This window comes from Emydura macquarii, unplaced genomic scaffold, assembly GCF_026122565.2.
Source record: "Emydura macquarii macquarii isolate MOO-44397 ecotype Brisbane River unplaced genomic scaffold, CSIRO-AGI_Emac_v2 contig_2417, whole genome shotgun sequence".
NCBI classification, from domain to species: Eukaryota; Metazoa; Chordata; order Testudines; family Chelidae; genus Emydura; species Emydura macquarii.
In genome coordinates, this window is record NW_027132554.1 from 4,036,422 (window position 1) to 4,048,749 (window position 12,328).

General features: G+C 45.7%; 1 protein-coding gene across 1 annotated transcript in view; it reads left to right on the forward strand.

The window, feature by feature from the left end:
* RABL6 (RAB, member RAS oncogene family like 6) overlaps positions 1-12,328 on the forward strand; it is a 74,534-nt gene that overhangs the window by 22,900 nt on the left and 39,306 nt on the right. The window contains exons 4-7 of the mRNA XM_067561580.1: positions 1,718-1,770; positions 3,803-3,894; positions 5,506-5,646; positions 6,865-6,970. Coding sequence (XP_067417681.1) covers positions 1,718-1,770; positions 3,803-3,894; positions 5,506-5,646; positions 6,865-6,970 — 392 coding nt within the window. The remainder of the gene's footprint in view (positions 1-1,717; positions 1,771-3,802; positions 3,895-5,505; positions 5,647-6,864; positions 6,971-12,328) is intronic.

The window sequence follows — 12,328 nt, forward strand, 5'->3', positions numbered from 1 at the left end:
TCTGTAGTGTAGATCAGGCCTTGCTGTTAAACCTTTTCTGCTTTGTAGCTTAAATGGACTGTGCATGCTTCTAGAGTGTGTTCGTGTGTCCAGAGCTTATAAATTGCCATAAGATTCCCTTTGTGTAAACAGTCTCTCCCCAGCCTTCTCTTCACATATTGTGGGATGTTTCTCCTTCTCCCTCTCCCCACCACAATCATCCTTTCGCTGAATTGCATGGTTTCAGCTTTTGTCTTTCCTTTCTTCCATTTGCCTCCTAGTCATTATGATTTGTTAAATTCACTTACAGAAGTTCAAATCAAAGCACTTAATGGACTCACTAAAACCACATAATACTGTTTGCTTCAGGTTTATGCACTAGAACTGAGCTTTCATAGACCTGGTCTGTACTAGAGAGTTTTGCTGACCAAAGTCAGTGAGAAGCCTGAGTGGCTGGTTCCGGCTCAGGGCTGGAACAGGCAGCCATGCCAATTTCACCGCTCAGCCCTGTAAATGACAAGGCTGCCCTGGTGGGGAGGGCTTTCTGCAGCCCAGACTTCTGGTTCGGGCTCCCAGCTGGGGACAGCTGTGCAGCAGCTGTGCTTCTCGCCCCGGCTCCTAGCTAGGAGTGGGGCGAGAAGCCCAGGTGCTGGTCTCTGTTCTCGGCTGGGAGCCAGGGCCAGAAGTCTAGGTGCTTCTCCACCTGCTCCCCGCTGGGACAGCCTTGTGAACCGTGAAATTGATATGGCTTCCCAGGCTCTCAGCTAGGAGTGGGGGGCAGCCCGCTCTCAGCTCCCCACACTGCCCCTTAAGTCAATGGAAGTGCTCCTGGTGTGGACATCAGCCATCACTGTAATGCGGTGGCTGTAATTGACCTATATTAGGACAACTTATTTTTAAGTGTAGACAAGGCCATTGTCTCTCCTGGGAAGGTGGCATGCTGAAATATTTGCCTTTTTGCAGTTTGCTATCTTGTGCAATTCAGTTGTCAAGTATTGTTGCACTGTGCTTCTCCAGTGCTAGCAGGAACAAAAGGTGGAACAGTCAGAGCCACTCTTCCTTTCTTTATAGAGAACAGACCCCAGGCGTTGTTCTTTTGTTACTGTTCGTTTACCACTAATGGCTGCAGCAGGCTTTCCTTCTGTTGACCTTCCTGTTAAACAGACCTGATGGTATTTCCCCTCAAGGTCCACTGACTCCTGCTCTTCCAAGCTTATCAAATGAAGTGGGGCGGTTTTAAATGTAGGATGCAAAACACTGTGTTCTGTCCAAGGACACCTCCACCTCGGGAAATCATCAGATGCACTTAGTCTACTGAGGCTGCCTTCACTGGAAATGCTGCAGCTGCGCAGCCGTAGTGCCTCAGTGTAGACACTCACTACATCAACAGGAAGTGTTCTCCTGTCGCAGTGAATTCTCCCTTGACTTAACACTGTCTACACTGGGGGTCAGGTTGGCTTAACTGCGTTGCTCAGAGATGGATTTTACACACCCTGAGCGACATAGCTGGGTTGACCTAACTCTTAATGGAGTCCTGGCCTGAGGACCATTACACCAGTCAGAGTGACTAGGTGATGCATCCTACCGTGCATCAGAGTGCAGTTCCCAGATCTGGCTCAGTCTTGCAAATCCATGAATCTCTGGGGGGGGCCCCATGAGTGACACGAGGGTCAAGAGTCAACTGGGGAATGCTCTACCCAATTTAGTGCATTTCTTCCATAACTCTCTTCTTTCTCAGGAAAATGCAAAAAACGTGGAGATGGTTTGAAACTGGAGAACGACCCTCAAGAGGTGAGCCACCTTTGAGATGCAAATATCTCCCTGTTGTTCTTGTTAAGTCATTGCATTTTGTCAGCTGTCAGTCTCTTGTGTATAAGTTCTGATGTAGTTTGCACTCATATCTGCATTTGGGTAATAAGGCTGCCCCAGCATATTTTTTTCTGTCATTGCATTGCACTGTTAGTCTGACCACTACAGCAATTCTGCTACTTTCCACCCTCTCTTTTAGGGGTGAAATTCTTCCATTGTTCACCGTGTGGCCTTGTATCTGCTCGGTTATGGTGAGGAGGGAGGTAGTACCAGAACAGGGAGGACAAGGCTCCTTTCCAGGGTTCATCATTACTCACTGTGTGATTTGAGGCAAATCATTTAGTGCGATGCCTTAGCTGATTATCTATACAACGGCGATATGATCACTCACTTTTTTAAAGCATTTTGAAATCTCCAGGTGAAAAGGGGAATAGTACTACCAAATATTATAGTGGGAGCTCATTGAAGGGAATATGTGCCCGCTTGACTGCAGCATTGTTTTGTGTACAGACGTGTATACACACATGAAGTTTCTGTTGTAGAACAAAGACAGAACATGTGACGTCTTCCTTCCCAGACTGCATTTTTGACCCCAGATGCACTTACAGAGCTTCTTTTACAAAAATCCCATTGTATTCCCCCTTCAGGAAAGAATGGTTTGAAGTCTCTTTCTCTTTTGTAATTCTTTAAGTGCTTCGTTGCACTTGGTCATGTGATGGTGCTCCTGCAGGGCCCAGTTAATGAGCAGTATCCCACTTCATGCTCTGTAATGTGCAGGGCTTCTCAATGTAATGTAATGAACAGGGATTCTCAAACTTTTTTTGCTGGGACCCCCTTTGAAAATATTTCAGGCTGTGATGATCCCCCAAAAATGAGGACCCCCCCAAACCATGTCACTATTACTTCTGTTCTGGGGCATCACTGCTTTCAGAACTGGGCACCAATCCAGTGGCTCTTTGGCCACCCAGCTCTGAAGGGCTCAGGCTGTCAGCCACACGCATAGCTGACAGCCGGAGCCCCGGCATGCGTGGGAGCCAACAGCTCGCAATCCCCCTATAATAACCTGCCGACCCCCTGTTTGAGAGCCCCTGCTGTACCCATTCTGTTGAAATCAATGGACCAATCTGGTTGGTGTACAGAGGGGCTTAATTCTTTCCCACTCTAGTGACTTTTTCCTGCTAGCACATAGGTAAAGAGACTCCTGATTCAGGTGCTTCTCCCATGAAATGCCCAGTCATAAATTCTGAGCCCACTTTCCAGTGTGGAGCTACATGTGGAAGCACACCGTACAGCTGCGGTGCCATTAGAGTGGAAGGTAATTGCATGTTCAAATGTAGCCATGCTGCAGGTACCAAATTGCAATGGGACCCTGCAAAGTTACAATTAGGACTGGGGCCCTCTGTAAATACTGAATTTTGCAAACAGTCTAATGTACTATTGACAAAAATCAGGACTGCTGCTAGAAAATGCTAGCATCACTATGTGACGGGAGGGACATTCGGCAGAATAGAATATAGAATATTAGAGTTGGAAGGGACCTCAGGAGGTCATCTAGTCCAACCCCCTGCTCAAAGCAGGACTAAGCAAGACATTCCCTGGCTATGCAGATCAGCAGTGCACAGCACAGCAAATATTCAGGTTTGGAAAGGAGCAAAGAAAGGGACTTGTTTTACTCTAGATATGTTTTGCCTGTTGTATCAGGAATCAGCTTGTCGAGGGGATCAGGGTGGTGGAGGGGAGAGGAGAATGAGATTGCAAGTGCTAAAATACTCTTGCCTTTTTTAATCAAAATTTGGCTTTCCGCAGAACACTGGCAGCTTTCAGATCCTGCTCACGCAGGCAGTGTAAACAGTGAACTATTTGAGAAACCTTGTAAAATCCAGTCCGTGCTCTTTTGTGTGGAAATGCTCCCACTGCAAACTTTGCAGCAACTCATTGTACCAGTTGTTTCCCTTACAAATGTGAAGCTGTGAGAGCTCAAGTATTTACGGTTTGTGTACCTTTCCCTTCCCAGGCAGAGTCAGAGATGGCTCTGGATGCGGAGTTTCTTGATGTGTATAAAAACTGCAATGGAGTAGTGATGATGTTCGACATCACCAAGCAGTGGTAAGAGGAGCAATGACACATGCAGCTTGAGTCTCATTTGTTGAATCAAAACAAATGATCTTTAGATCCTGTGATTCCTATACACATAACAGTCCAATGAGCTGAAACAGGTTCCTGACACCTAAAATAATGGTTCTTTATTTTCTGGCCTGTTTTTAATCTAATCCTCTGTTAAACACAGTGTAGATCTGTTCTAAAGTAGCTACAACCCCTCATGTCCACTGACCTGTAATTCCTGCTGTGCAGCAGTCTGACAGAAACAACTAGAAAATGCCTTTTGCAGAAGTTTGCAGGGTATGGTGGGTACCTCACAAAGTAGATGACAAAGTCCCTGTTCCAGAGAGCTTCCAGGCTAAGTCTAGGCACAATATCTAATGGAGAGGTGAAAGCCACAAGCAGTGGAGAACGGGAAAAGAGCCCAAGGGGAATGGTGAAATGTGGGATTGTAAGTGCTCCATGGACACAGCTTGGGGGCCTCGTTTGTTGGACTGTTTTTATCCCCTCTGCTTGGGGAGTGGAAACATGGAAGCAAGGATGGGCAGGGAATATGAAATTGAGATGTGCAGGGGTGGAAGGGAACTGGGGAGAGGAAAACAAATAGAATAGTCCTGGTGTGTCAGGGACTTGGAGTGGCCCAAACAGCAGCCACTGGTGCTTCAGCTTATAAGGGAGAATTGCTGCCCTTTGGCTGAAAAGGTGCGATGAACCTCTATAGGCAGTAATACATGAAGCCCCCAGTGGGGAGGGAGTTACCAATGGCTGGAACTCTGAGAAGCCTCTCTTCTATAGGCCTCACGTCTAGATGCAGTGTTGTTTGCTCTTGGCAGACTACTGCACTCCAGCACTTCAAAATAAATGAAAGACCGGCTCTAAAGCTATCTTATTCATCAGTATAATGGATCAGCCTGTCGAGATTGGGATATAGACCATGCAACTTTAGCCACTCTGTGTTAGTGCAGCATGTACTGGCTTGTATGTCTGCAAGGCAGGGATACTTAACACAATTTCCTTAGTAGGACTAGACAAGGTGGGCCCAGAGTTAAAATGATAACTCTCAAGTGGATCAAAGGAAATATTTCTATATGCAGCATATAACCTGTGGAACTCTCTACCACAGGAATTGTCAAGGCAGATAGCTTAGCAAGCTTGTTGGTTCTACATATAAGAATTGCGCTTATACTAGCTTGGATGGAAATAAGGGCTATAAGGGCATTACTCCAATCACCAACTGGGGGGAGGAGAGTATTCTCCTTCCTGTCCCCACACAACAGTGAAGAGCTTAGCCTTCTCCTAGAATGTTTTACATGGGTTCCTGCTGGAGGTACGGTACTGAGTTGGTTGGACTGTTTGCTTCTGAATGACAGTCTCTACGAAAAAACAATATTATCTCACAGAATGCCTCTCAGCGTTGGCTGTATGTGGGCTTCACAGAGGGAATGCCCTTGTGAGAGTCATACTTTGGATTTTTCTTCTTGCTTTGCAACTTTTCTGGCTTCTATTTGATAGTTTCCATTGTGTACATGTAAACTGTAAATATAGTAATATTGCTTATAGTATAACTAACCCATCAGGTCTGCTCATGCTATTTGTTTTGCCTCTTATTTGGTAAAGGACATTTAACTACATATTGAGGGAGCTTCCTAAAGTGCCCACCCATGTTCCAGTGTGTGTGCTTGGGAATTACCGAGATATGGGGGAGCACCGGGTCATCCTGCCCGATGATGTGCGGGAGTTCATTGATAATCTCAACAGGTAAACAGGGCTGGCACCACACTGGCTTTATGGGAGAGAAGTACTCCCCTTGTTTTGTATTCAATCCATACCCAGGTAACGGCATTGCTGTTCTCTTCCAGACATGTGTACCATTGAATTGCTCCCTTCCCTGACCCCCCAAACCCCTTCTCATTCAGTTAGTTTTAATGTCCCTGTATATTGTCGCTTTGTATTGGAGTTTCTGCTCATACGATGGTATTCCTACTGACTCTAAAAAGCCTGTATTGAGAGGGCGGGGATCAGGTCCCAGAGGCAGCGAATAGCAGAGAGAGCCCCTGTGGTGCAGGACTTTCAGAACTGCTCTATCCAAGTGGAATTCTACAGCCCTTCCTTTTGGGCTGCCTCTTTTTCTTATCTGTTACTTCCCCCAACACAACTGTTCCATGAGCACCCGTGCTCCAAGAAACCAGCTTAGTACTGCTAGCTTTCTCTCCCCCTCTCCTGCACCCTAGAAATGGAGAAGCCTGGTCCCTGCCAACCTGCATTCTCCCCACTGCCTGGATCAGGCCAGGAGGTGCTCTCTCTAATTGCGGATGTTGCCCTTGCTGGTCAGGGATCAATAGATCCACCACATCCTGCCTTTCTCCTGCTGAAAGTGGTTTTTACAAAAGCATTTTTGTGTAACAGGTTTTCTTGCCAAGCCTCTCTCACTCATGCCTGCATCAGATCTGTAGAAGTGAAATCGATCACAAGGAATGGCTTAATACCAGTGCTTTTACAGCCATCTTTACTCATGTTATAGACAACATTATCCAAGGTGAACTCATGTAATTTTAATTCCCAGTGCTGAGGTTTTTAATAGCTTAATTTAGATCCATTTGTGGTGTTAAAAATAAAAATCCTGTCCAAGAAATGCACTTGTACAGCTATGAAATACTCAGTTCAGTAAGCCATTGGCCCAGTGTCCCAGCAGAGCAGCTCAGACTGTCAGTTGCATGAGACTATAGCACAGCAGCTTCACTCAAGCCTTTCTCCATCAGCATTCAAAAGGGGAGAAGAGTTAATTTGGCTCCTTTAGAGCAGTAAACAAAGTAATGAGCCCCTAATGGGATGAACTGTCAGCCTAAATCTTGGGGTTGAAGATTTGCCTTGGAGATGAGGATTGCTCATGGTATATAAGTCAGTATGTGCCTCTGCTATACATGTAGTCAGTCTCCTCTGTGTAATTCTCTTCTCTGCCCATCTGATTTGGAACAGACCTCCTGGCTCATCTTATTTTCGCTATGCTGAGTCTTCCATGAAGAACAGTTTTGGGCTCAAGTACCTGCACAAATTCTTCAACATCCCATTCTTACAGCTGCAGGTAAGAGCTAGGGGATTTACATGGGGCAGAGTATGGGGGTGGGGAGAACTACCCTTTCTATCGGAACTCAGGTGGGGATCCTTTCCTCTGATGTTCTGCTTTTCATTCATTGAAGGAACCTGGACAGATGGTTGCTTTCAGGAGAGTGTAGTTAACAAAAGTGACTGTGCATTTTGTTTCCCTTGATTGAAACGTGTCACTGTTTGTGAAATGGGTGCTGTTCCTTATCTACCTAAGCATCCCCTTATCTGTGTATGAAGGTCCAAGGGTCAGTACCGTGCAATGAACAGGATGTGCAGAAGTAACTGTACGTTGCCGTGGTAATAGGTCAACGAGTCAGAATGGTATCTAAACTGTTACACATGTATGTATTTTGTTAAGATATAAACTTTTCTTAAATGCAGCCACTTAATTAAAGCTCAAGTAAGAACATATCCACCAGGAACTGAATGGCTGATGGGGAAGGGCTGAAGAGTTGTTTGTTTCCTGGTTATCAATTGAAATTAAGGCCACTTTGGTGGTAGCTACAGCTCTTGATCCCATGGCCCGTCTGGTTCCTTTCAACAGTACCCACATCTCAGAAATCTCCCCTGTTCCCCAGCTGCTCCCCCTTGTTGGCAATCTCATCAGAGAGGCAAGGACTAAATGGGCCATGGTGGGTGAAATACCTTGTATTACACAGGGACTGTGGCCCTGCTGGCATAGTGAGGGGAAGTGTGTGGTATGGGTGCACTGCCTGTGCTGGACCCTCTCCATGGTCTGAGGTCTTCAGATCGCACTCTAGCATCTTTCATCAGCACTAAATTCACTTAAAGAACCCATTTTGTGCACGTGTGTTTTTTAGAAGAACAATCATAGCTCAAATGCTATGGTCCAGACTGACTAAAGCTCAATTAAGATGTCTGTCACCAACTCAGTGGTCCATAAAGCAAACAGAGCAAGGAAAGAGAGTCCTTGGTATAAAAACGCACTGAAATCCAGCTAAATAGTAAATTCTTCAAGCAGAAGCTATACAAATCTAACACCTGCACTCATCTCTGCACTCAGTAGACAATGTCCAAATCCCTAAATCTACTGGTTGGGTGTTACAGATATTTAGGGTTTACAGTCTCAGTTTCTACAATAAAGTCATCCTGCAGAAAACCACACAGGATAACCTGTCCCCACGTTATTGCTGGAGATGCACTCTTACAGGTCTCCCCTTTCTCCTCAGGAAGATATGGAACACCAGCACGGGCTTCCTGCTAGCCGCACTGGGCTTCTGATCACAGTTTATAATGATGCTCTTCACTGTCAATATGGCTTTACCAGAAAGTACTCAAGTGTTTCGTGGCTTTGTGTCTGTGATTAGCAGCAGCTTTAGTGAGAGAGGATCTTAAAGGATCTTTCATTTAAATATGCTGAGAATAAACAAACCCAATGTACATGATTTATGTAACTGAGAATTAAAGTAAATAAGACTGCTTAATAATCATCTTTAAACAATCCAGTGCAGTGGTTCTCAATCTGTTTACCATTGTGGGCCCCATATACAGTTATGTGGGCCGCATCCACACAATATATATACCATCAGTATGGCTCTGAGGATGTCACATGGGCTGCAGCTGTGTGCTGATTGGGCCACCAGTGGGGCCGCTGCTGATTCAGTGTAATAAAATAACTGAACCAAGATGCCAGGTAACTTCACAAAAAGGCAATTAATGTCTGTTTACATGGAAGCTCAAAGAATGTGACTTAGTCAGAGTCCCTGTGGTGGTAAGATTGAGTGGCCATTGTTCAGATGGGTGATGTACCTGAAATGACCTACTTGTGTTCAGAGTCTCTTCTGTTCACTAGAGATGTCATCCAGTACAGTTCAGTGAATGTGGTGCTAAGTGCAGTTGGCTGAAGCACTACCTTAAACACAAAACCAGCACTAATGTATGAAGAGATGAAACAAGCTGATGCTTTACCAGCTACTCTGGGCTCTTAAGCTGTTAGGTTCCTGTAGTGGGCAGGAGGGATTTCAAACAAGAGCCTGCTCTGTCACATGGGCCCTGCAGGGGCAGTAGTTTGACTGGCATACACACTTGCATCATTGTTAAGCAAAAATGCATGCAGATATGTTTTCATCCTGCAATAAAAATCTGCAAGCTGATGAGCTGTGACCTCTCCCTATCATTAAAAGGCTAAAGTGGACAGACTCCAGCAGATACAATGATACAAAATACTTGGAATGTCATTTCCCTTAGCCTTGAATTTGCTTCTTAGTGCTTGTCAGAAACTGTCAGGCCATTGACATGCTCTCCAGCCACCTCTCAAACATATGCAGGCTTTTTAGTGTGGCACTTCCTGTCCCAGAGCTCAGAAGCCACACAGTGAATGTTTCTTGTGTCCTCTGTATTTGTAACCAGATCTCTTGGGAAAGCGTGGAATCATTCCAAAACACCACTAAATTGTGCAGTTCAGTCACTGTGGGCCTCTGCCTTCTCCTGCTGTAGTCTTGCTCTTGGATTCAGTGGGAGCAGGAGTTAGCCCTTTGGGGCTCACTACAGAGAGGAAGTACAGCATGCTGAAGAACAGTGCACGGTGAGTGTGCGCTAGCCGTAACCCTCAGTGATGCTGCTCTTGCTTTCATAGGGACTTATTTTATTAGTGACTTTGAATACTAACTGCCCTTTCTCCACATACCATTTAGTCACCATCAGACAGATTGGCTGACTAGTTTCTCCATGTATGTAAACACAACATCGCCCAGCTCTTGGTGGGTTGGTTAACTGTATCTGAGATCCCAGGTTACTCTGTCACAGTGCCAGTGTTCTCCATCCAATCTGTGGTGGTGTGGTTTAGTTTTAAGTTACACATCCCTGTCTTCATCTTACTCATGAATCTTGCATCAAGAGAGCGGAGGATGAAACTCATACTCAGAATATAATGTAATTCCCCTCCAGCAGCTCAGTCTCCTCACTTATTTATCAGCTGTCTGCCATGGGCTGGGCTGATTAACAGTATCTATATCTACAGTCCCTGGCACAAGTGGGCCCTTATCCATAGGGCTACTACCATGATACAAGTAATAATCAGGCCATGTTTGTGCTTAGGCATAGATGGCCACTTTCTGCATCTCTTGGTCCCTAGCTGATGGGAGATGTGGGTGGTTCCATTCCCGAATATCGTGGCTCTTGTTGTCATCATAAATCTGTGTAGTTTGTTGCGTGAATTCCTGCTCACTCTGAGCCTTCCCAGGAGGCCTGACTGTATATCAGAAAGCTACTTATGAAGCCCATGTTTGAACAGTCACTATCAAAATCTAGCCCAGTATAGTGTGCTTTTGGTTGATTTTTGTTTTTATTTATTTTGTGAGGAGAAGCGAGCAGGTGGTAGAATTTTGCCATACGGTATGAGTCAGAAGCTGAAGGTTTTAGCATCTAGGTATGGGACCGTTGAGGCTTTATCCCCTGCGGAGGCAGTCTAGGATTGTTCACCAAGCACATTAGCGAGATATTTCTTCTAAGAAGTCAGCAGTGAAATAGTTAATATGACAATTTAAAATGTCGGCTTTCTGTTTCAGTGCTAAAAACCATTGGGTTAAGTGGTGCTGTTCACACCTCCAAGCCACTGTCTCAGGCTGTCTACAGTCAGGAAGACATTCCATTGGTTTAGCCTATTGCCAACCCCAAATGTTCAAAATGTGAACCAGGCCTCAACATTCATGACTGGATTAAAAATCATGAGAATTTTTAATACATACATGTTTGGTTCTTTTTTCTTTGCCCTCTGGTTCTTGAGGTCACAGTTTCAATCTTTTATCTGCATCCATGGGGGCTAGATACTTTTTATCCTTTTTCGAGTGCTTACTTATGTCGATTCCATGTTAGGTGTGTGCGTGCGTGTGTGCGCGCGCCTACGTGTATGGCTGCCGGAGATTTTTTTGCCTTAGCAGTATCTGTAGGGCCAGCTCTGGCACCCTCTGGAGCCCTGGGTTCATGCACTGGTATATGAGGCGCTGCCACCCCCATGCCTCCTCAGTTCCTTCTTTCCGCCAGCGACTGTTGGACTACCTATTACACCTCAAGCAGCAAGATTAGCCCTCTCATCTCTGAAAGTCCTCTTGAAAGCCATTTTTGCTTTCCATCCTCTAATCCAAGGTAAATCAGTCTTTTCCCATATTATGGTGATCCAGTTCCTGAAAGGACTGGAGAGTCTTTACATTTAGGTCAGGGATCCTGTACCATCTTGGGACCTGAATTAGTGCTATCAGGGCTCATGGGCCCTCCTTTGAGCCGTTAGCTTCCTGCTCCTCTCCTGGAAGGTTTCCTTCCTGGTGGCAGTTACTTCAGCACAAAGGGTTTCAGAGATCAGGGCCCTCCCCTCAGAACCACCTTACATGATGTTCCATAAGGACAAGGTCCAGCTGCATCCCCACCCAGCCTTCTTATCAAAGGTGGTGTCACAGTTCCACAATAACCAGCACATATTCCTGCCTGTGTTCTGAAACTGTACAAATCCAGTGAGGAGCGGAGGTTGCATGCTCTGGATGATAGATGAGCCTTGGCCTTCTACATGGAAAGGACTAAACCTTTACTCAAGTCTACGCAGTTTTTTGTTGCAGTGGCAGATAGGATGATGGGCCTGCCGTCTCCTCCCAGAGGATCTCCTGGTGGATAACCTCTTGCATTAGGTTCTGCTATGAGCAAACAAAGGTGCCTCCACCAACAATAACAGCCGACTCTACCAGAGCACAAGCTTGGGTGGCAGCCTTCCTGTCACAGGTGTCGATGTAAGACATCTGGAGAGCCGCTACCTGGTCTTCTGTCCATACCTTCGTGACTCATTTACGCCATCACTCAGCAGGCCCAGGACAACACTGGCTTCGGCAGAACAGTGTTGCAAGCAACACATCCATGAAGTCCGAGCCCACCGCCAAGGATACTGCTTGAGTCACCTAACATGGAATCAACATGAGCAAGCACTTGAAGAAAAAATGGTTACTAACCTTTCATAACCATTGTTCTTCAAGATGTGGTGTTCATGTCCATTCCATGACCCACCTTCTGTCCCTGTTGTTGGAGTTGATGGCAAGAAGGAACCAAGGAGGCACAGGGCCATCGGCATCTCATATACCAACACGTTGGTGTGGGGCTCCACAAGGCACCAGAGCCAGTCCTAGGGATACTACTAAGGCAAAAACTCTCCAGCAACTGTGCGCGTGAGCACACACACCTAGCATGGAATAGACATGAGCAACACATCTTGAAGAACAGCAGCTATGAAAGGTTAGTAGTAACCATTTTTTCAATGAAAGCTGAAATTCTTAAGTAACTTGATTCCAGGAGCTGGGGCTTTAAGTAAAACATCAAATATTGTGACTCTTGTGAT